This window comes from Tenrec ecaudatus, chromosome 11, assembly GCF_050624435.1.
Source record: "Tenrec ecaudatus isolate mTenEca1 chromosome 11, mTenEca1.hap1, whole genome shotgun sequence".
In the NCBI taxonomy this organism is placed as follows: Eukaryota; Metazoa; Chordata; class Mammalia; order Afrosoricida; family Tenrecidae; genus Tenrec; species Tenrec ecaudatus.
In genome coordinates this window covers 108,467,311-108,493,234 of record NC_134540.1, presented here as the reverse complement: position 1 = coordinate 108,493,234, position 25,924 = coordinate 108,467,311, and the positions used below count along the sequence as shown (strand labels likewise).

The 25,924-nt window shown below is 41.1% G+C and overlaps 1 protein-coding gene across 2 annotated transcripts in view; it reads right to left on the bottom strand.

Annotated features, from left to right (window-relative positions):
- RNASEH2B (ribonuclease H2 subunit B) overlaps positions 1-25,924 on the bottom strand; it is a 94,504-nt gene that overhangs the window by 3,376 nt on the left and 65,204 nt on the right. The window contains exons 10-11 of one of the 2 annotated variants that reach the window (XM_075563486.1): positions 20,997-21,077; positions 18,227-18,661 (exon numbers count right to left, since the gene is read on the bottom strand). The exons of the other annotated variant lie outside the window; for it this stretch is intronic. Of the exons in view, the coding sequence (XP_075419601.1) occupies positions 18,554-18,661; positions 20,997-21,077 (189 nt within the window). The 3' untranslated portion in view covers positions 18,227-18,553. Of the gene's footprint in view, positions 1-18,226; positions 18,662-20,996; positions 21,078-25,924 lie in introns of those variants that run through there. 2 annotated transcript variants of the gene reach the window in all.

The following is a 25,924-nucleotide window of genomic DNA, read 5'->3' as shown; positions in this document are numbered from 1 at the left end:
TAATGAATGTACAAATATTCTTTATATAATGCATGTATGTATGAATTGTGCTAAGAGTTGTATGAGCCCCCAGTAAAATGATTTTTAAAAATTACCAAAGATTCAAGTGAAAAAACAAACTGAAAACCACTTAATAAAATAGAAATATAAGGAAAATTCCTGAACATAATAAAGGCCATCTGTTTAAAGCCAACAGCTAGCATCTCATTTAATGGAGAAAAATTGAAGACACTCCCCTTCCAAATAGGAACCAGACAGCGTTGCCTGTTATCACTATCCTCATTTAATATAGTCCTGAAAGTTTTGGCCAGAGCTTTAAGACATCAAGAAGATATTATAATTCTTTCTTTATGGTTTGTGCACTTATTGCTATAAATTGTCCTATGTGCACTATTTTCTGTGCCCCAGAGATTTTGGTACATTTCATTATCATTGTTCCAAGGAATTTTTAAATTGTGCCTTTTATTTCTTCAGGAATGACTCAGTGATTTTACAGCAAAATGGTGTTCGATTTCTATGTAATTGAATTTTTTTTCGGGGGAGGTGGGTGGAGGTTGATCGTCCTGTGGTTGCTTTCTAATTTTCTAGCGTTGTGATATAAAAAACTGGTTTGGAGCATATAGATGTTTTAAATTTCATTGGCGCTTAATTGATGGCCTGGCATATGATCTGTTCTGGAGTTTCTTCCATGTGTTTTTGTTAGGTGCAGTGTTCTGCCCATATTGAAGAGAGCACGTTGATTGTGTTTAGTTCTTCTGTATGTTTGATTTTCTTTCTAGTTGATCTGTCTTTGCTCAGAAGTGACCTGTAGAAGTTTCCTAGTATTATGGTATCAAAGTCTATGTGTCTCTTCAGTTCTGTAAGAATTGATTAAGGTATTTTTAAAGTCTTTCATTGGGTGCATACGTACTTATCACAGTTATGTCTTCATGCTCCATTGTGCTTCTCATCAGTGTACAATGGTCTTCTTTGTTTCTCCTGGTGGCTTTCGTGTCTGTTTTGTCAGAAATTAATATTGCTACTACTGATGTCTTTTGACCACCATTAGCTTGATATATTGCCTCCAAAATACAAAGAGGTACCAGATACAATAATTATCTTTTATTTTGGTAGGAATATCTTGACATGGCCCAGGCCCCTAGACATTTTGCTGAGGTAAAAGGTACCTGAATTTTTGTTGAGTTAATTTCCTATGCTTTAAAACACAGATGGCTTACCAAAAGGTCTAGAATAATTGATGTGTCTTCCTTACTAGGTCCAATCTGCATAATTCTATTAATGGAATGGACCAGTGTGACATTTTTGAAAGGGTATAGCACCCAGGTCCCTGTGGAATAAATTATGACCCAGTGCTTTTTAAGTAGTATCGGTCAAGCAGCTTTCCTATAACTTCCCATCCAGACAAAATTGTTGAAATCTACGGAGGATCACTTCTCACCAAGACGCCATTTAGTGGTGCTGATACGTTGGGTATTAACATTGGCACGTCGCACCATCAATTGACTGCTCCCTCTTGACTAATAATGGCAGACTTATTCATACTAGTGGCCAGGATTCTCTATGTTTTGGCAGAAAGCTTTCCCCTGTGTGGTGCAAGTCACAGCATGATGACATTTCTTTGGGAGTGTGGCCTATTTGATATCTATAAAAGACACTGCTGAGAACTGATGCTGAGGTGGAGAAGATGTGAGAAATGGGAAGTCTTGTATACTGCTAAAACAGTACAACTTCTGAAGACCAACTTGGAAATAAAGCAAAAGACTTGAAAATTTAGATTTTCTGCAGCTCAACAATACCCAGTGCTAGAAATACAGGCTTAGCTCCACTCTGGGGGCTTCCTAGGGGCAGTCTACCATAGAGCACTTTTTGGCAATTTTTCAATTTGTAGAAATAAATTTGTCAAGAATTACTTCTAGAAAGAGAAATAAAAACAGTTTTTATAATTGCGGGTATGTTGGGTTTGATGTAGGTAGTTTTTCAAAGGTCAAAGGCCAATGGGATATGATCTTGGAGCATAGGCAGGAGAGCGGGGTTTCCAGTGTCAACTTGGGTGTCAACTGTATCCAGTGGGCATGAAGGGATGGATGGATTTAATTAGAATGAGTGGACAGCTATCTATCTCTTACCATCCACACACACATACATCAATATCTCTTTATAACTATTATATTGACGTCTCTCTCTCTTTACACACACATTGAAGTAGTTGTTCATGGTAGACTTCTCACCTTTCCACGAAGGAGAGTGGGTGTGATTCCTGACCATTGTCTTTCATGTAAAGCCACCACCTCTTTGTCTTTAGCGTTTAATATGACGCTGAGTAGTTTCAGTGGATCTGCCAGACAAAGCAGACTGGAAGTAAAAGCCTAGTGATCTACTTCCAAAAATTAGCCATTGAAATAATTGGTTGCCAGGAGTCAGCGCTAACCCTGAGGTCAGCTTACAGCAATAGCAGATAAAAATATATATCATTCATTTCACATGTAAGGAAAATTTTGCTGATGATCATTCAACAACCATTTCGGCAGTACATTGACAGGGAGCTACCAGGAAATCAGGCCATATTCAGAAGAAGACATGGAACATGCTGTCAGATAAACCTTGGCTAAAAGCAGAAAATACCAGAAAGATGTTTACTTGTGCTTTATAGACAATGCAAAGGCATTTGCTTGTGTAGATCATAAAAAACCATCGGTTGACTGGAGATGAATGAGAAAACTCAAAAACACTTCCTGATCCTCACGCAGAACCTGTCCATGGGTCAGTTGTGCAAACAGAACCAGAGAATACTGCATGGTTGAAAATCAGGAAAGTGATGTGTCAGGGTGTCCTCTCACCATACTTATTCAATCTATATGTGGAAGAAATCATCAGGGAAGCTGGATTAGATGAAGAAGAATGTGGCTTCAGGCCTGGAGGCAGATTTATTAACACTCTGCGATATGCAGCTGTCACAACCTTGCTGGCTGAAAGTGAGGGGGACTTGAAGCACTTGCTGATGAAGATCAAGGATTGCAGCCTTCAGTATGAATTACAACTCAATGTAAATAAAACCCCAAACTTCATAATTAGACCAATAAGTAACATGATGATAAATGGAGAAAAGGTTTGTCAAGGATTTCATCCTCCTTGGAGCCACAGTCAATGCTCATGGAAGCAGAAATGAAAATAAACGACACATTCCATTGGGAAAGTCTGCTGCATAAGACCTCTTTAAAATGCTGAAAAGCAAGGATATTACCTTCGGACATTGAACAAGGAAGACTCTGAAGAAGAATCTATGCATTTGCATTATTGTGCTGATGAAGAATATTGAATATACCATGGAGTGCCCGCGTACATCCAGAATGTGTCTTAGAAGCAAGGACGGCAAGACTGCCTCACATTCTTTGGACATGTTCTCAGGAGAGATTAGTCTCTGGAGAAGGACATCATATTTGGCAAGGTAGGAAGAAGAGCAGCAAAAAAAAGAGGAAGCCCTCCCACAAGATGGACTCACACAGTGGCGAAAACAGTGGACCCAAACATAACAACTGGGAGCACCGGGCAGTGTTTTATTCTGTTTCACATAGGCTCACGATGAGTCGCACTGACTGAACAGCACGTAACACCAACAAATACGTATATGTATACACACATATGTGTTGCATGTTTTATATATACTTATACACATATATGATGCTGCTATTATAAATTTATGCTAGGCTACTAGAAACCGTTATAGCTGTTCAGCATGTGTAAGTATGTTTTCTTGAGTCACACATGACCTTACCCAAAGAAGCACCAGTTGTTGACCCCACGTGTGCTCCCATTGCCATCCCTCGCAGCTCAGTCTTGCAGCCCTCTTTCTCTCCCTGCCCCTTTCCCTCCTCAGCGCTCTCACTGTATTGTAAATTAGAAACTATCTTGTGTCCCAAAATGCCTTAATCCACTTTCAATTTTGCTTTTCCTCTTTTGATAATCCCTCCGCTCAGACCAGTGTTTAGGTCCGATGGGTGAAAAATCTGGAAGGTTTTTAAGGCTGTGACTCCTTTCTGCCTCTTTTAAAATTTAATTCATTCATTCTTCTTCTTCCGTTTTATTTGTGGAATATGACACGTACAAAGAAAAATATACTATATGAGGGGATACCCAAAATAAACCGTATTTTGCCCCCAAAGCTATGTATTTACATTATTATTATTTTTTTTACAAAATAACCTTATCTGTCAGGGTTGAACAGCCCCTAACACATCATCGCGGGTCCGGTAGGTGCAATTGTACGGCGATAATAAGGAAAGATTATAGTAAAGTCATACTGAGCATGAGAGATAGAAGAGAGATTGAAATAATGGAGTCAGACACATTTCATGGTAGCATGCTCACCTCAGCCTCACTTGGGGGTCTACGTGGAGAGGTATTTATTGCTAGCCAAGGCTTTATATTCTCTGGGGACGTGCAAGCCCCCTAATTATAGGTGAAGACATATGTCACAAGAAAGGGTTGTGCTATAGGTAATACAGTAATGGGAGGGGGGTGATCTAGGGGTTCAGATGCTATTGGAAGAGGGGGGACTGGGGGTATACATGTGACAAGATGGGCCGACCCTAGATTCACAATGGTGACCTAATTTTGGATGTCACTGAGCAGGTTTGACCTGTTCTCTGGCTCACTATAGAAACCATTATCAGTAGGGTGTAAACCCACCCTTCAGGGACCAAACTGATGACCACAGGCCTTTAGAGAGAAATAGCCATTGTCCTTAATAGCAGGGAATGGCTGTTTGTGATGGGACCAGTGATCTGGCCACTAACTGCCTTCAGGGAGGTAACTTGACAATCATTTACCATTAGCTGCAAGCAGTGTCCTAAGTCTAACATATATTTGGGGGAGACGACTTGGGAGAAATCTTTCTGTTTCCCAAACTTATCACCTTCAAAGTACTCTCCATTACACTTTGATATATTTGTCAAATCTGCAATTCCATTCTTGGAAACATTTTTCAAACCCATCTGTTTGGATGGCTGACAGCACCTCCCTCTTTTTTTTTTTTCCTTTTCTTCATCTCTTCTAAGTGGTCAATTGCTGTCCCTTCATGTCCCTTTTCATTCATGGGAAAAAAAAGAAGTTGCACAGAGCAAGGTCAAGGGAGTCAGCAAAAGAGGCATGCTATTTTTTCACCAAAAACTGGTGCACTGAGATGACTGCGCGAGCAGGTACATTGTCGTGGTGGCAAAATCAGTTCCCCGTCTGCCACAAACCATGCCTTTTTTGTCGCACACTGTTTTGCAATCTTTCAGGACCTCTAAATAGAAAGTTTGATTAATCCAGTGGAATGAACTCCAAATGTACTACATGTAGACATTTTCATCTGTTCCAGAAGTTGACAGATGTCCAGAATGAGATTTGTTATCAATCAACATTTTACTTATTTAGAAATGAGAAAACTACTCAGACACTTGTGTTCCACATCAAGCTGTGTTCCACATCACAACTGTTTCTGCAGCATTTTCCCAAGCAAGAAACAATATTTCACAGCCACATGCTGTTCTCTTACATTGGCCACCACAAAAAATTAGGTTGTAGTTAAACTGCTTTTAAGGAAAAACGCACTGTGACCTGAGAGAACCTTCCCGGGCGACGTCACTGGGTGCACTCACGAAGAGCGAGTTGCTTGATACTCGCCTGTTGGGGAAAATGCGTACAACTAAAACTCTGCTCTGCCTAGCGCATTTACAGCGTTTTGGGGTACCCCCACACATGTAGTAGTTGCATAGCCCATTGCATCAAAGCATTGTCAGTATCCCAGTAACCCCCCTGGATATGCTAAATTTGACTTTGCTAACGTGAATTCTTTGGGGAGGACAGGAGGTTGGTGGGCGAATGGGAGGCTTGTCAAGCTGCTTCCAGAGGGCTCCAGCCGGGTGCCCGTGAAGCAGTTTGGCTTTTCAAAACACGAGCAATCGCTGTGCCTTGGAACCTTCTGTTGGAAACACAGTCACAGTCAGTATCCCAACTCAGGATTCTTTCTTTACATGAACTTTCCTTAAAAAAATGGTTTTACCAGTTCTTCAACATCTAGAAGTATTCATTTTGCATTGCTCACACACATTGGACTCTCTTCCTGCCACCCTTTACTATAACCATGCATCCCGAAACTCTAACAGTAATGCTATGAAGTAAAAACCGTAACCTGCCAAGTTCTTGTTGCTGGGGAAAAAACCAAACAAGTGGTGCGGGGTGGTGTTGGCAGTTGGGAGCGTTGGCTAGCAGCCAGCGCCTCATTATTTTTTCATGTCCATCCAGAAGCAGGTCAAAGCCAGGGCAGTTTTGTGCAGACCCTCCCTGTGCTGCCCCTCCAGGCACGGTCCCTGTGCACCAGGATCCCCTCATACATTACCTTTTGGTGTCTAAACATTCCCCAACATCCTATGTCCTCTTAAGCAAATAAAATAATACATATGCTGAGCAAATGTGTTTTTTAAATGAAGCAATATTTATAACTTCAGGAGATCATGAAATGCACATGTCTAGGTATCATTAAGAATTTAAGAATTAAAAGTTGCTAAATTGATAGGGGGCAAAAAAAGGTCAGTTTTAGTTAAATGTAAGAGTTCATACTTGGTTCATTAAATCTTGGTGTGGGGAAATCAAGTTCTTTGATCACCCTATAAGCCTGCATGGGCGCTCACCCCAGGGGGCAGAATGGGCCAATGTGGTCAGGTTTAAGAAATGAGGATTTTGCCGTGCCCCTTCTCCATCAGACATGCCTTTTTGGGGTGCTGGGAAAGTGGACAGCATGCTTGCAGGGCTGTATTGGCAGATTCACACTCCATGACTGTCACCTTGCCAGGGGCTCCAGCATGACCAGCCACTGCCCCAGTCGAGTGGTGATTATCATGTACAATCAAAACACTCACGGCTAGTTCTTTAAAACATGCCTGTTTGTACTTGGCGATTTTTCTAGAAAGCGCAGAAGAAAAAAGTGTAAAGCCTTGTAGGTGTCTGAAGTTATGCAGGAAGTTTATTGGCTAGGTCTATTGCTGAACAACTAGCTTCAGGATTCCTTCTGTCTTGGTGCTGCCTGGCATCCAGAGAGAAAGGGGGGCCCTGTGCTGTGCCCTGGTGGTGAGGAAGCAGCCATGGGGGCCCTAGGCCCTGTTGGTAGTGCCTGGAAGAGAAAGGTGAGGCTGGCTGATCCCCTCATGCTTGCTTCTGAGAAACCAGCCAGGGAGTAACAGGTCTCAATGTGCCACCAGGCCTCATGACATCACTAAGGCTGCATATCAGGCTCCTAAAGAGTTGGCCAAACTTTTGGAATATGGATGATCATTTTAGGGAAGAAAATGAAAAAGAAACATGACAACAAAGTTTTGAGTTCTAACCAGGTTTTCTCCTTGTTCTTTTCTTTATTTCTTTCTTTTTAAGATCCTTTCAGGAAAAGATAGTCTTATGTAAACTCTTATTTATAGACCAATAAATAAATCGAGACTTACTAGTTGAAGCAGTTGCCCCAAATATCCCCATGAAGCATGTAACTGAACCACTTTAATTACTGTAAGTTTCTTATTAACTCTATGTCAAAAGTAATCTCTTCTGGAATTCTAAAATCCAAACTTACTGCCATCGAGTCAATTCTGACTCACGGCCACCCTACACATTCTGGAACTCTGAGTTATAAAAGTGTTATGGTTGGTGAAAATCAGATGCTCTGCCATAATGTGGATGACCACTTATTCAAAGGCCCCCAGAACTTTACTCCCATCCCGAGCTTCTTTCCCATAGGCCTCTATCATTACCTGACTTACCAACCGCCTACCTATCCTAGTGCAGAAAGCCTGTGAGGACAGCTGTTCTGTCTGCCATGTTTACAGCTGGGTTTCCAGAACCCAGGACAATATTTAGGAGTCCCTGGGTGTACAGATGGTTAGCGCTCAACGATTAGCCAAAGGTTAGCAGAAGAGGCTCCTGGAAGGCTTGGCGATCTGTTTCTGAAAAGCAATTAACGACAAACAGTGCAACAATTTTAGGTATATTGTGAGTGCTTAGTATGTGTTATTAAATAAATATGTAAATCGAGACATAGTTCCATGCATTTTTTCTTTTGCAAGAATTAACTAAGAGCGTGGGATGGGTAAATCTCGAGACAATAACTGGATGAACAGTTTCTTAGGGTTATGGCATGGGAAGGTAGCAGGAAACGGGGAGCGGATCATGAGTACAAGAAAGTAGAAAAGATTCTAAAATTGTGGTGATGGTTACATAATTCTTTTTCATATGTTTAAACTATTGAATTGTATGGGGGCTCTGGTGGCATGGTGGGTTACAAGTTGAGCTGTGAAGTTCAAGGTCAGCAGTCTGAATCCACTAGCCTGCTCTGTAAGAGAAAGATGAGGTTTTCTACTCCTGTAAGATTTAGACTTGAAAAATCACAAGGTATAGTTCTACTGTGCCCAATTGGGTTGCTATGAGTCAGAATTGACTTGATGGCAGTGAGTTTGACTTTTGAATTGCATGAACGCGAATTATATGTCAATTAAAAATTTAACAAAAAAGAATAACAGCATGGCTAGCTTTAATTTTACAAAGATTTTGATGAAAGCACAGGGGAGCCCTAGTGGTGGGGTAGTTCCATGTGCTGTGATCCACATGGCTGGCAGTTGGACTCACCAGCAGCTCCAAGGCAGAAAGACTGGGCTTTCTATTCCCGTCCACAGCTGTCTGGGAAACCCACAGGGAGTCACGATGAGTCAGCACTGCCTCGATGGCAGTGAGCTTGGTTTGGTTTTTTGAAGGTAATCTTTCCTTTAAGTCTATAAAGAAGCTGTGGTTCCTCCGCAAATCTCATTTGGTGCATGTCTCTCTCTGGCAGGTTTGATTGGTGTGAAATGCTCCGCATCCACTGCCATCGAGTCAATTCGGACTAATAGTGACCCAGTGGGACAGTGGTTTTGAACTGCTGACTTCAGTTAGCAATCCAACTCAGAACCCACTAAGCCACCAGGACACTTTGCTTGGCGTGAGGTCAGCAAAGTAACTTGTATTGATGGAATTAGAGTAGTCGCTAAAATACTGACTACTGAACTCAGCATTTAACATGAAAACACAGAGAAGTAGGCACTTCACCTTGGGTTTGACATACTACTGCTGAGGGCAAATAGACTGGCATAATTGATTTATGAATGTTGGAGTAAGAGAATGGCACAGAATGCAATCCCATTTTTCATTCCTTAAAGGAAAATGAACAAATCAAACCACTTAAGATATATGACCATAAATGACACAAACAGTAAAATGGTGTTGGGGGAACAAAAGGGGAAAGGGCCTGGGGCTAAGGGTGTTAAGTACTGAATTGTGTCCCTCCCCAAAAGATGTGGTCAAGTCCTGTCTCCTGTGCCTGTAATTATGACCACTTGGAAAGAGATTTTTGTCATGTAAACAGGACATGCCAATAGGGTTGGTCCTAGACCTAATCATTTCTAAGAAGTGTCTTAGACTAGGCACAGAGACATAGACACAGTGGAAAGACAGACAGGAACCAAGGGAGGACTTTCCTCTGCCCTAAACCAGACCCATTGCTTCCAAAACGGAGGTAATAAATTCCGGTTATTTAAAACTCCTACTTATGATCATTTTTTCTACACCAGCACTAGGTCTATAAAATAGTAGACATGCAGGTTCTGCCACATGTTTGTATAGAGAACTGCAGTTTGATCTTCTATAAAATCAATATACTACTCCCTTTTTGGTCCACTCCGAAGGTTAGTTTAAGTTGCTAATATAGACTATTATGTTATACTCCATTTTAAATAAATTTTAAATTGTGGCTTAAAAATACATATATACACTATGATCCCAATTCTATCTTGCAAGTCTGGCTAGACCAGAGGATGTACACTGGTACAGATAGGAACTGGAAACACAGGGAATCCAGGGCGGATGATCCCTTCAGGACCAGTTGTGCGAGTGGCGATATTGGGAGGGTGGGTTGGAAAGGGGGAACCGATTACAAGGATCCACATATGACCTCCTCCTTGGGGGACAGACAACAGAAAAGTGGGTGAAGGGAGACAATGGACAGGTCCAGATATGACAAAATAATAATTTATAAATTATCAAGGGTTGATGAGGGAGGGGTGAGCGGGGAGGGAGGGGAAAAAATGAGGACCTGATGCCAGGGGCTTAAGTGGAGAGCAAATGTTTTGAGAATTATGAGGAGAGTGAATGTACAAATGTGCTTTAAACAATTGATGTATGTATGGATTGTGATAAGAGTTGTATGAGCCCCTAATGAAGTGATTTAAAAAAGAAAAGGAAAAAATACATATATTCATCCTTACCTACCCATATTTATTATATATGACAGCTTGTTCACGAATCATCTTCCAATTCATACTATTGCCACATTCTTCAAGTAGTCCAGCTTCTCAGTATATGTATAAAGCATAAATTGGTAAAAAAAATATGGTGAAAAGAACTCTGATGCACGCTTTCCTGGGTTTAAGCTATACAGTAGTCTTTTGCTTTGTTCAAATGATTCTATATAAGCTCTTGTGTTATGCACTTAAGCAAGCAATTGCTATGTAATTCCATGTTTTGGTGATATTGTGATATTGATCTATAGTTTTTGTGATATTCTCTATAGTTTGTTATAGTTCACACAGTCAAATGTCTTTTCATCGTCAATAAAACACAAGTAAGCAGTCTTGTATTTTGTGCTTTCATAAACAAATCTATCTGACATCAGCAATATTTCTCAGTCCAAATGCTCTTCCGAATTTCTGGCAGAGCCCCCTGTCAATGTAACGCTGAGGCCACTTTAAAATTCAACTTCAGCAAGAATTTACTTACGAATGATATTAATGGTATTGTTTTAAAATTTCCACATTCTGTTGGGTCATCTTTCTTTGGAATGGGCAGAAGTATGGGTCTCTTCCGGGCGGCTGCCCAGCTAGCTGTGTTCCCAACTTGTTGGCACAGGTGCATGAGTGCCTCCAGATGGCACCAGCTTGTGGGCACATTTCAATAGATATTTAGTCAATTTCTGGAGCCTTGGGTTTGGCTGATTCCTTTGGTGCAGTTGGACTTCTTCCTTCAATACTGTTTTTCCTTTGCTTTTGGGAGCAATTCTCAGCTCTTTTGTAGTGTGATACACGTCATTAAAAATAATTTTCTCGGGTTTCATACAACTCTTATCACAATCCATCCATCCATCCACTGTGTCTAGCACTTTTGTAGATGTATTGCCCTCATCATTCTCAAAACATTTGCTTTCTGCTTGAGCCCTTGGTATCAGCTCATTATTTTCCCCCTCCCTCCCCACTCCCCCCCTCATGAACCTTGATAATTTAGAAATTATTTTGTCATATCTTACACTGTCCAACGTCTCCCTCCACCCACTTTTCTGTTGTCCATCCCCAAGGGAGGAGGTTATTGTAAGGTAGTCAATAGGTGCCAGAGTCCAAATCAATCGAATTAGAGCAAACAGACTTTAGTGGGGAGAAAAACCCAGCCTGGGTGAAGTCCCACGGTCCACAGTGTCTGGGCTGGGAAAGTCGCGCCCCAGGCTACAGGGGTGGCGCTTATATGGCCAGAAAACGTGACTGGGCTGTTTTGAGTCCATATACAGTAAAGTAGTCAGGGATAGGGAGGTATAGGTGTCGTGTTTCTGGAATGTAAGGTGTCTTCCTCTTCCCAGGTGTATTCGTGCAGGGTGCAGAGCAGCGGGCCAAGAACAAAGTGGGTACTGAACCAAACGGGCCATGAGTAAAAGAAAGAAAAAACCTTGCAAAGCTGCTGACAGGTTACACAGCCATCTCTGGTCAGCTCTGCAGGCGTGGGTGGGAGATTCAAGACCACTTGCTGCTAGTTGTGTCAGTCAGCTCCACACAGGTGGGGGAGATTCAAGGCCACTTGCTGCTAATTGTGTCAGTCAGCTCTGGTCAGCTCCACACGGGTGGGGGGGATTCAAGGTCACTTGCTGCTAGAAGCCAGCCTGGCATTGATCCAGCCATACAGTTATATGTAGATCCTTGTAATCAGGTTCCCTTTTCCACCAATCCACCCTCACAGTATCGTGATTCTCACCACTGGTCATGAAGGGACCATCTGTCCTGAATTCCCTGTGTTTCCAGTTCCTATTTGTACCAGAGTACATTCTTTGATGTAGCCAGATTTGTAAGGTAGAACTGGGATCATGATAGTGGGGGTAGGGGTAGGGGTCGGGGGAGAGAGAGGAAACATTTAGTAATTAGAAGAAAGTTGTATTTTTCATCGTTGCTACACTGCATCTCCTCCCTGTGACCCTTCTGTAAGGGGATGTCCAATTGCCTACAGATAGGCTTTGGGTGTCTACTCTGCACTCCCCCTCATTCACAATGATTTGATTTTTTTTGTTCTTTTATGCCTTATAACTGATCCCTTCAGCACCTCGTGATCACACAGGCTGGTGTTCTTCTTCCATGTGGGCTTTGTTGCTTCTGAGCTAGATGATCGCTTGTTTACCTTCAAGCCTTTAAGACCCCAGACACCGTATTTTTTGATAGCCAGACACCATCAGCTTTCTTCACCACATTTGCTTTCTTTTTTTACCACATTTGCTTATTCCCCCTCTTTGTCTTCAGCAATCATGTCGGGAAAGTGAGCATCATGGAATGCCAGTTTAATAGACAAAGTGTTCTTGCATTGAGGGAGTACCTGAGTAGAGGCCCAATGTCCATCTACTACCTTAATACTAAACCTATAAATATGTGTACATAGATCTATTTCCCCATCCTCATGTATATTTCCTAAACGTCATTTTAAACACTCTCTTTCTGGTAGTTCCGGGGCTTCTTTCTCAGTGTATTCCATAGGGTTTGGGTACTTTTCAGTTGTTAGATTTTGTTTTTCTTGATTTTGTGTGTGTGTCTTTGTGTGATTATTGCTGTTGACTATTGTTTAATCTAGACAAATCAACAATTCGTGTATTGAGCTTCGTAGCCAGCCTACAATTGTATCATTTCTCAAAATTGTTTTTAATTCTACACCATTGGCTAAAAAATAACACTATCAATAGCATTACATCATGCCCCAGAGGGATGATCAATGTTCTCTAACATAAAATGATACCTCTAAAGTAAAACAGAAGCCATACGTATATGAATGAATTTTGAGCTCACACTTAATTCTAGCCCCAATCTGAGTACAATTAGTTCTTATTACATGGCCTTGTTTGATGCTGTCCACATGAAGAGATCACTTAAGATATGTGTGCTACAGTATAGCCAAAGAACTAGATGGTGCTTGCATATTAGAAACAATCGCAACTGAATTCTTAAAGGCTTGGCTTCAAACAGCCATCTGAGTAAGGCATCAACTGGACCTATACAGAAGCAGCACACCAGCCGGTGTGACCCAAGGATTATGAATGATAAAATCTAAACCTGAAGGAGGGAGTGGTATCAGGGCTTAAATTGTGAACGGCTGGTTTGTAGAAGGCTACGGATGACAGTGGGAGCCCAAAAACCATTTTTAGGTTCCCCACAGGGAGGGAGTCTCCAGTGAATTCTCTTCTCTCACCACAGACAAGGGATATGAATAGACTTGCTATCATGCAGAGTACAGTAAGGTTTTTTTTTTTAAATTTAAATTGTTTTCTATGTTTTTCAGTATATTCAATCCAGGATGGGTAGAGCTATAGACAGGGATTGCACTGATGGTCTGTTGGGGGGTATGGTGGGGAAAGTTGGGAGCTGATGGCAATGAGTAGAAAAAGTAAATGTTTGAAAATTGATGGGAAGGTGATTATGCAATCTTATTAATATGACTGAATTATTGACTTGAATGATGTGAAATATATGCCAATAAAACCATTTTTAAAAATACCTTAATCATTTATTTAAAAATATATACTGTAGGTTCATGATCAAATGCTACTTTTTTTGGAAATGGTTGAACCTTGACCGATTCTTTTTGGTACAGTGATTCTGTGTATTCCTCTTATGTTTTTTAAAAAAAATTCTTCCTGCATCATTCAGTGTTTTGCGCAGAGAATCTTTTTTTTTTTTAAACAATTTATTAGGGCTCATACAACTCTCATCACAGTCCATACATATACATACATCAATTGTATAAAGCACATCTGTACATTCTTTGCCCTAATCATTTTCTTTTTTTCCCTCTTTTCTTTTTTTAACATTTTATTAGGGACTCATACAACTCTTGCACAGAGAATCTTTTAATATTATGACACACTGGAATTTTTTCTTGCGTCTCTCAGCTTGAGTAATGCTGAGCAAGTTCTTCCTGCTTGTATTACAAACTCCATACTTTTGTGCATTTCATTTCAGTCCTAAACATTGTCTTCTTGAGCTGCCCTTTGAAATTTTGTATTCAACCCCCCCCTACTTTATCATGTCTTCCATTTGCTATAGCTACTTTACATTCAAAAGCCAATTTCAATATCTCTTCTGACATTGACTTTGGTCCCCCCCCACTTTTTTGTAAAGACCGTTTGGCAAATAACCCTGTCCTATAGGGTTGCTGTGAGTCAGAATTGATTTGATGTCACTCGAGTTTGGTTTGTTCATGTGTGATGTTCTTTTTTTTTTTTTTTGATGTGTGATGTTCTTGATGTCCACAATCTACATGTTCTTCCATCATTAGTTTTCAATGTGTCAAATCTATCACTGATATGAACTCTAGATTCAGGTGGGACGTAAACAAGGCTCTAATTTGCTTGTTGTCGATTTGTTGTAACTTTCTCCGGTTTAACCTGAATGTAGATATGTGTAGTTATTGGTCTGTTTCACATTCAGCTCCTGGACATATTTAGCTGGATGATACTGAAATTTTCCACAAATCAGATTCCTGGGTAGTTCATCTGGCAATGTCCACAGTAAACACTATTTATGTTAGTTTAAAAGGGTATTCACAATAAATCAATTGTTGGCTTTAATAAATTTTATCATGCAATTTCCAACATTGATTTCTATCACCAAGATCATATTTTCCAACTATTGCTCCTTCTTCAGTTGAATTTTCCCATTCCAATCACCAGTAATCATCAGTGCATCTTGATAAATCTTCAGTAATTCTTCAGTACCGATTGAAGAAATTGATGGAATTCTATTTCTTCATCTTTGGGTTCAGTGGTTGGTGCATAAATTTGAGTAACAGTCCTATTAACGGGTCTTCCTTTTAATTGTATAAATATTATTCTATCAGAGACAGCATTGTACTTCAAGGTAAATCTTGAAATGTTCTCTTTGATGAGGAATATGACACTACTTGTTTTCAAATTGGCATTCCCAACATAGTAAACCATAAGGGTATCCTGTCAAAATAACCCAGACCTATCCATTTTTGTTCACTAATGCCTAGGATATCAATCTTTTATGCATTCCATTTCATTTTTTAAAGTTTTATTGACACTTAATCCACAAATCATACAATTCAGTAGTGCAGGCATATCGAGAAGAGCTGCACACTCAATTTTAGAACATTCCTTTCCATCTGGGACTCATCTTTACGAGCCCCCCATTTGCCCCTGACCTCTCGCGGCACACTTCCAAGAAACCATTAACCCAGTTACTGTCTCCATAGAGCTACCTACCCTGGATTTCAGCTACAGCACACAGAAAACCATCAATCAAAAGGAAATTAGGAAATATCAGAAACACTGGTACCTTAAATATTACACTTGTTTCTGAGCATATCTGACCTGCTTATTTAAAAAAAATAACATCAGTTTGTCGCTGTCAGTTCTAGTTTGTAAGATAAAGAACATATATCATATGCCACTCTTCATTCTGCTTGCCCATAGAAAATCAGGACACTTAAAATTTATTTCAAATGGGGCATAGCATAATAGTATATATTAGTAACTTAAATTAATCATCAGATTTCAGAAACTATATGATCACGTCAATAGATGCCAGAAAGTATCTGACAAAATTTAATACTCATTCATGATAAAAATTCTCAGTGAACTGAGAATAGAACTTCCCCAACTTGATAATAAAGGCCACACATATCGATGAATGCATGTGGATAAAGAGGTTTGTAAAAATAGTTTTATTGGCATATAGTTCACATCCAATTTAATCATATGAAGACGAATGAGTTGTGCAAGCATTACTGCAAGCGGTTTCAGAACATTTTCTTCTTGGACTTATTGTTGTTAGTGCCTCATCTCACCCCAACCTCCCCTGCCACTCCCCGATGCAATTATTAAGCCAGTTACCATCTCCATAGATCTGCCCATCCTGGATCTCATACACAGAAAACCATACCAAACGCCAACAGGGAGCAAGCAAACAAAAAACCAACAATGACAAAACAGAGCAAAACCTCAATCAAAAAGAACGCCGAAAATATTAAAAGCTGAAATTTTAAAATGAACCAAAAGGGAGATCAGATGATAAGGTATTACATTATAACCTAACTACAGCGGCCTTAATCAGATTTACAGCGCTCTCTGATATACAAGGTTATTCACATCCCTGGAGATGGTTAGAGGGGACTCACCGGGAGCTGCATCCATGTAGGCACCCTGCAAATAGTTCTGACAGAGTAGATCATCCATAGATACACACGTGCAAACACACAGACACTTCCTAGCTCTGGCCGCCAAGTAGGCTGGCAGAATTGACCCACCAACAGAAATGAACAAGACGACTGCCTGGGCCTTGGTTTCTAAACACCAGTCTCCACTGTAAGGCTCGGGACTCCTGAGAGAAAAGGTCAAAGATGTAAAAACTGCCATTTTCAGGAAAGAATAAAAAGGCAGATATTTACCTATCACCCGGCTGTTTACATTATTTACAACAGTAACTACATACAAATAATCTGTCAAAAATAGGGTCCGTGTTATTAATCAAATATAAAAATAATGGAAACACTGGTTTTGGAGTCCCTGCATCATGTAAATGGTTAATGTGCTTCGTTGCTTTCCAAAATGCTGAAGATTCAAGTCCGCTCTGAAGTATCTTAGAAGAAGGCGTTAGTGTTTGAAAAACCAGTCAGTGGCCAAATCCTAGGGAGCACAGTTCTGCTCTCGTATACATGGGTTATCGTGAGTCAATAGCAGCCAGGACTGACTTTAAAATTAATATTTAGGTGGAATACTTAGCATTAATGAGAGATATGCCCATAAAATGGTATAAAAATGGTTTTAAAGTTACCACTATAATTTCTTGCAAAAATTCTTATTATAAAATATTTCCAGATTGCTTCCAGGTAATAAAAAGGATGAAGATTAAATTTTTCATTTTATCCTTTGTAATATTTTTACCGGTTACTCATCTGCGGAGGACTGGTGGCACGCTGGGCTATGCATTGGCTGCTAACTACAAGGTCAGCAGCTTGAAGCCACCAGCGGCTCCAAGGGAGAGAAACGAAGCTTTCTCCTCTGGCGAAGATTTCGTCTCGGAAACCCCCAGGAGCAGTTCAAGCCTGTCTTACAGGGTCGTTAGGAGTCAAAATCAACAAGATGGCAGTGAGTCAACGAGATTGCCCAGCTGTCAATTTCTTGTACTCTGATGACTGTGTGTGACTGTGGTGCTAGAAACTACGCCATTGGGATTTCAAATACCAGCAGGGTCTCCAGTGACAAGACAGAGTAGACAAAAGGCTTAGTGGCACTTAGAAATCAGACAGTGAAACCCTATGAATTACAGCAGAACACTGTCTAAGGCTCCTGCTTGGATCCAGCACCAGGAGGGATCAAGCACTAGAGAAAGGCATGTTTACATGAAGAAGAGTGCCAATGAGGACGAGGGATATCCTGGGTGAGATGGATGGACGCAATAGCCTCAGCGATGAACTTGAGCATGCTGATGCAAGACTGTGGGGCTGATGCAAGACTGAGCCATATTTCCATCTGTTATACACAAGCTTGCCATGATTTAGAGACATATATCTGTCTGTCTATCTATCATCTATCAATATATCATCGATATATCTATCTATCTACCAATCTATCATCTATCTATCTATCTATCTATCTATCTATCTATCTATCTATCTATCTATCCATCCATCCATCCATCCATCCATCCATCCATCCATCCATCCATCCATCCATCCATCCATCCATCCTTAAATGAACACAAAGACAGTAAAACACCATTTACCAAAAGCTGACATTTTAAGGGTAGTAGTTTACCTGACAGGTTAGCGATGATTTCTCGGAACATTGAAAATAGTTTATCTGCAGCAACTACACGGCAAACTTGTAGGAAACAACAGACAGACAGACAGACACTGAAAGGCTGTCATCTTTTATTGAGGGACTCAGCTGCTTATTCTGTCCTCGTGATTACGCTTCCCCATGTTGAACAAGCCTCCAAAGGCCACCGGCCATACAATTACACAATTGCTTTTGCAAATCCAGGAACATAAAAATAAAATACAGAGATTGTTCAACTGAATATGAAAATTGCGCATTAGCTTATTTGTGGACATATTTTTTTGCTCTATCTTCCAAAAGTGGCCATTAAGGATCAGGAAGTACTGTGGTGTGGAGGACGAGAGGAAGCTGGACATGTTATAAAGCAAAAGCAAAGCGTTTCTAGATGTTATTTTCAAAGTTTCAAATCTTTCTTTTGTTTTTGGCACAAAAAAAGCTAGCGATACTTTTCATCCCACTCTTGTCGACTTTAGCCAAAGCCTTCTGTGCGGCAGTCAGTTTGCTATTTTTCTGTTAATGAAAATAAGAGGGACAATTGTTACAAATGTAACATTGACAAATCACACCTGCAAATCAAACGAGACCGCGCATGTCTGGAGGCTCACTACGAGGAAGTAAGCGTTCACAGCTAACGCGGCAGTGATTGGAAAAGGAGTTCTGCATTCTACTAAGAATTTCTATTCAGAAAAAAAGCCAAAAGACCTAACTACTGTCTTGTGCGGGGCGGACTATTACAAGTGATGGTTTACTAGAGGTGGGATGATTCTTGAGAGCGCATTAAGAGCTAACACCCTTCGTGGAACTGACTGCCGACTATAATCCAATGTGTGCTGTCAGAGGGAGGAATTGCAGCCTTGAGTTACTACCTGGTGCATAATTCACAGCAATGTACCACTTGATTTTATTCTGACACTCTGTGGGAAAGCCAGGAGAACAGGGCTCTGTTCCAAAGATGCCGGTATTACCAGGCATCCTGAGTGCACCGGAAGAGCTGCCTATTTTCCCGCCAACAAAGGAATACTTTCCCAAAAGCTGACTCCAAATGAGTCTTCCCTGTAAATATCTACTTCTTCTGCAGCTTATTCAGAACAATACTGTGTGGGAATCAGCAAAGAAAAAAATTTTTATTTTGTGTGTCATTGGAATAAAATGATTGCCCAAGTATCTTTTATGGCTACAGTACATGATCCTCACACTCCTCCCACACTTTCTGTCACTGACAATTTAATGGGCTTAGTGTTTGGCTAGAGGGCTAAAGATTACAAACCCTTTCAGATAAGCTACCCTGAATGATTTGATGACACCCTGGCTCAACCCCTAAGTCAGTGGTGCCAGTCCCAACTGGACACAAAGAGACGGGGGACTTAGAAGGACGGGACGCAAATGTTGCTCTGAGAGAAACTGAAAATGTCCCTGCTAACAAAGAGGTAGCTAGCTACCATGAGCTCAAATTGAATTATCCCCTGGCACTACATGCTAAAATAAATTTCATGTAGATTAAAGAACAACAACAACGAAAAATCAAACTCTAAGGGTGGTTGCTGAACATTGTTAAAATGTAAGTAGAATTTAAACCATCAAAAATGGTATAAATCATAAAGGAAAGTTTTACATGTTTATTTCTGAGAAAATTTAAAACTGCTAAATAATCAAAAGGACTAAAAATTATTGTATCATTATTTGTGTCTATATGTCATGGAAAGTGTTAATAGAATTAATTTAGAATGAATTCATAAAAATCAACAAGAAAAAGCATTACTATTCCAATATAAAAACAAGACAGCATTTTCAGAAATTCAAATGGGCAATAAACATTTGTAAAAACCACTATTGAAGGGTCACTATGAGTCTGAATTGACTCAACTACAGTGACCCATTAGCAAACTAATTTAACAAGCAAATATTTTCAAGAATAAAAATGATACTCAGTGGTGTCAACCATGTAAGCAGCAGTAATGGTTGAGAGTCCATACTTTATAACATTTTTGGAAATCATTTTGACCATATGTATTTCAAATATTATGAAATGGTTCATGTTTTCTGGCCTCTTATGGTCACTTCTAAAAAGGGTCTAGTGCAGTAATCAGAGGTGTAGACTATAAATTAAAAAGTTAAGTACTTCCTTACATCAAAAATTCTTAAATCTGAAGTATTCTATGTGTCCCAAAGAGGAAGAATGATTAAATAAATTATATTCCATATGATGAAATCGAATAACACACATCCTTGAATGATGTGGATATAATATCTTAATATAGTAAATTAAAAGAAAAGAACTAAAAACCATATCAATATTATAATACCGATTTTAAGTCATGTGTAGCAGAGGTATATATGCATGTGTATATGTGTTCTTATACATAATTTATATATTACATTTATAATGACACCTATACTAAACATAAATAAACAGATCTATTTATATACTTATCAGTATATATTTGGATACTTATTTATATGTAAATATATGTAAAAAGGAATAAGTTGATTAGCAATATTACTAATGTTTTAACATGGGCTGAAGTCAGCAGGAGGATGAGAATTCCTGGAAAGCCTCCGGGAAGGGAGATTGGTAAAATACACCTTGCTCCCGCCCTGGCCTCCCCTTGCCACGATGAATACGCACACACAGTGCATAGTACTTTTTTTCTGTGAAACGTTTTCATCGCCTAACATTTTCCTTGTCATGCACAATTTTAAATAAAGGCTTCCATCCGCAACACTCCGGTCATCACGTTGCAGTCGGGACTGCGCACGCACCTCCAGTACCCCCGCCTCCCTTTGAGCGCCCAGACAGCTGTATCCGGGTACACCCGCAGCACGCCACTGCGCTGCGCACACATACCTTTTCTGTCTTCAAATCTTTAGTGTTAAACTTAGTATAGTCTTCTTTTGCTTCTACAGGCTCATCAGACAATTTTATTTTCTGTAATGTCAGAGTGAATTCATGTCAAATGTCACCTTGATACATCAAAACATTAAAAATAAAAAAGGGGGGCAATTTGGCGCCAGAGCCCCCTTCGCACAGAGATGGGAACAGTGCTTGGGACTGATGAGCGCTCCCCCATTTGCAGACTGTAGGAAGCTAAGCACACTTCACTTCTCAGGCAGGGCCTTGGTGATGTGGGGGCTATGATCGGACAGCTATTTGACCCAATCCTTCAGGGGGTCTCCCGATGCTAAACCCAGAGGCCATTCTGAGAGGCGTCGTCAGCAGGGCAAAGTGATCAGAGGCAGTCCCTTTTAGTGCGCCAACCGCCAGCCCGAGCCTCTTGGCTCCTTCCTCGGCTGGCCCATTTCCGAGTGCAAAGACGAGGTCGTCCCATGATTACCATCTTGCACAGCTGCATGTTCTTCCTTCCTCTGCACTCAATTATTTCATGTTATCCATAAAAGAACCACCTCGCAGAGCAAGCAGTCAGCGGGGCAGAGAGGCACAGAGAGGCACGGGGTTACTTTAAGGTCACTCTGGAGACGACTTGTGCTATGCGGTTTCCTTTTTCCACCACTGTTCTTCCCACTAGACCCAATGTGATAACTAAGTCACACGGACGCTTTGTGACAATGAATGTGCGAATCTTATCCAGAGTGGCCTGGAGGTTCACAATACGTAACGCTCATTATGAAGGGGTACCAGAGCTGGGTAGACAAGGCTGCCCGGACTGTCAGGTGAGCACAACTCGGATTCTTACAAATTTCTACATGTTTTTTGTGGGGAACATAGGTTAACAAGACTCAATATGGGTCTACTCTAGGAAATGCAAATTTGTTCTTAGTCTTCCTTTTGCTAAACTAAGAACTCGTAGAACTGATAATAGCTGGTAGAGAAGTCCATGCACAGCACAGGGGACAAACATTTCTGAAGCCTCTTCCCTGTCAAGTAACAGGTGCATCTGGGGAATGTCCCATATACTGTGGGGAACCGATCGGCCACACAGCAACCTCTAGTAAATAAATCGTTAAAATATTAAATTAATTTGTCACATATAAATTTTATCTGCCAGCCCAAAGCAAAAGCACACACATAATATTCTTAAGAATATATGTTCCTACTTAAACTAAGTTAGCAAAGGATGTTTAGGTGAGGTGGCCTTTTATTAGAAAAGTATCTTCAACCAGAAGGGCAGAGCTCACAGGTAATAAGATGAGGCTTTATTTTGTGAACGCGAAAAGCTCGACGCTATAAGGATGCTTGATTCCCTTCCCAGGGGAAACATCTTTTTAAAGACAGATGTCACTCTAACAATCTAAATGCTTTTTGCTTCTCACTGTTCAAATATCTCCTTGGTAATTGATCAAAATGTTTGACATCGATGTGACTGATTGGTTCAGGTGTTTCATGGCTCCTTCCCAAAGAAGAGACTCGCTGAAGGGTTTATGAAAAGGAAAACGTTTATGCTCAACATTAATTCTTATGTTATTCTAAGCACGCTATTGAATTTCCAAAGAAAACACCATTGAGCTATTTCCTTAAACTCTTCTTAATTTTAAAAGACCGAATGACTACAGATTTGGGGAAATGTCTCAGTAGACGAAAACATGCTCAGATAGAAAGTCAAAAGGCGCTGGAAAAAGAAGAACCCATAGCAAAGTGCCAGGGAGGCTCATGCTAAAATCAGTCTTATTCTTATAAATTACTTTTGAGAACAACTTAGAAACATCTCCAGATGCACTGAGGGCTCCAGGAATTTTTCTTAGTGAAACAGTGGCAAATGCAAAAGATGAAAGGGAAGGGAGGTTGGAAAATGTGCTGTCAAACAGGAAAACATGTGAAAGCAAGGAAGCTGTAATGCAAAAAGCTCATTAGTGAGGACAGGCTCCAAACCATCGATGACAGTTACAAAGATCAAAGAACTACTATAGTGCATTTCCTGAAAAGTCTATCAAATCCTGCACACCAAAAGGAAGGCTAGCGGCAGACATATCCTATGTGTTAGGCTGCTACCTGCGAGGTCAGCAGTTTGAAACCACCAGCAGATCTGTAGGGAAAAAGATGAGGTTTTCTACTCTTGTAAAGAACCACGGGCTCAGATTCCCACAGGAGTGGTTCTATTTTGCCCTCTAGGGTTGCTATGATTCAGAATCAACTTGATGACAATGAGTCTTGAGTTTATTTAAATTATGGTATGCAATCCAGCCAAGTATACAATGTGTACACACCATAACTCAAAGAAGACATGACAGAGAAGACCTCAAAAAGCAAACAAAAGTATCCAGAGATGACAGTGGGGTGGAACAAGACACTAAGCTCTAAATCAGGCCAAACCCAGCTGGCTGTCCATAGTTGTAAATAAAGTTTTATTAGAACATAGTCATGCTCGTTCATTTATATGTTGTCCATGACTTCTTCACACTACAGCCACAGAACCGAGTAGTTGTGAGAGGCAATCTGTCGAAGGAAGCCTAAAATATTTACTCCTGGGCTTTTAAAACCCAGTGTGCTGACGCCTAAATTAAAAATGATGAAAGCATAAACTACTTATACTATGCAAACAAAAATGACAAGACAGAAAACTGAGAATGAAATGAACACACTTATGAAACTCATTACTTCAAAGGGCATCAGAGCCTAATAATGCCTTCAAGAAAGGTTTAGATCAAGTCACGAATGAGCTCTAAGTCACTAAAGAAAAGATATTTGAGAGGAAGGACGATGCTCAATTTTGGGAGGGAGAAAAAACAATAAATCCTCTATTACTTAAAGCAAGACAATTATATTTCGCTGTGTCTCCTATGAGGTCTCTGGATGGTGTACACAGCTTGCACGGATAACTAACAGTTGCAGCAGTGCATTGACAGGGAGCTGCCCGAGGTTCAGGCCAGACTCAGAAGAGGATGTGGAACAAGGGCTACCTTTGCTGACATCACACATGGATTCTGGTTGAAAGCGGGAATATCAGAAAGATGTTGACTTGTGTTTTATTGACTATGCCAAGGTGTCCGACTTCATGGATCAAAGGAAACTATGATAGCCTTGAGAAGCATGGGGATTCCGGATCACCTACTCGTGCTCGTGCAGAACCTGTACATGGGTCAAGAGGCAGGTAGGCAAGCAGAACAAGGGACTACGGCATGGTTTAAAGCCAGGAGAAGTGCGTGTCAGGGTGTATCCTCTCCCCACACTTATTCCATCTAGATGCGGAGCAAATCGTCAGAAGCTGGATTCTATGAACAGGAATGTGGCATTGGGACTGGAGGAAGGTCTATCAAAAAAACCCTGGAATATCCAACGGATATAACCTGGCTTGTTCAGAGTGAGGAGGACCTGAGGCACTTGCTGATGGAAGGCCAAGGATAGCAGCCTTCAATACGGATTAAATTCGACATAAAAAAGATCAAAATCCTCATAACTGGACCAGCACACAACATCATGATAAATGGAGAACAAGTAAAACTGATTTTGTCTTTTCTGGATCCACAATCAGTAATCATGGAAGCAGCAGTCAGGAGATGAAAGGATGCACTGCACTGGGTAAGTCCGCTGCACAAGCTCTCTTTAGAGTGTTGAAAGCACGGATGGCACTTTGAAGACGAAGGTGTGCCTGATCTAAGTCATGGACTTCTCAACTACTCTCTTTAGAGTGTTGAAAGCACGGATGGCACTTTGAAGACGAAGGTGTGCCTGATCCAAGTCATGGACTTCTCAACTGCCTCCTATGCATGTGAACAATAAGGAAGATGGAAGGAGAATCGATGCTGGTGACGAATATTAAAAATAATACTATGAACTGCCAAAAGAGCCAACAGATGTGTCTTGGAAGAAGTGTGCTTTGGGAATGTTGCTAAGCTAAACCAGTCCCTAGTGAAGGAGATCATGGCTGGTGAAGTAGAGAGGCAGCCCAAAGGAGGAAGGCCCTCACGGTGAAGGACGGACACAGGGACTGCCACCACGGAACAAGCCTAGGAATAAGAGGATGGCGCGGGACCCGGCACTGTTTCCTTCTGTTGTCCGCACGGGTCAGATCTGCTCGATGGCACCTACCAACAACAGTAACACAAGGGTTGGTGGTGTGAACACGCCCAAGGGCCACAGAAGAAAAGCCTGGAGATGCTTTCATAACGACCGTAGCTGAGAAAAGCCCGATGGGGCAGTTCCACTACACACAGGGTTACCATGAGTTAGAGTTGACGGTGGAGCCAGGTGTTTTGATATTTGGGGTTTTGAAGTCCTCTAGCCCTGGTGTGTAGTGGGTTATGAGTTGGGCTGTAACTACAAGGTCAGCAGTTCAGAACCACAAGCTATTCCTGGGAGAAGGATGAGGTTCCTCTACTCTGGTCAAGATGGACAGTGTCAGAAACCCACAGGGACGCTTCTCGCCTGTCCTGTAAGGTTAGTATGAGTCAGAATTGACTAGATGGCAGCGAGTTGGATTTTTGTTTGAGCGCTATGGTTAAGGAGTCTGGGTGGCAATATCGATAAGTATTGAACTGGTAACTACAAGGTTAATGGTTCAAACCCATCAGCTGCTCCGTGGGAGAAAAGTGAGGCTGTCTGCGCTATAAAGACTGACAGCCTTGGAAACCCTATTTGGCGTCAGTAGGAGCTGGCATGGCTGCCAGGGCCGTGGGTTTGAGTTTGGAATGCTACAGTGAAGTGCGGGGCTGCCAACGCAAAGGGCCACAGCTCTGCGCAGCTGCTGCTCCACGGGCAAAAGATATTGCCGCGGGCTGTTGTCAAGATGCACAGCCTTGGGCACTCTGAGACAGTCCCACAGAGCTGGTATGTATGGGAACCAACTCAAGGGCAAGGGTTTAGTGCTTCCCGAGGGAGTC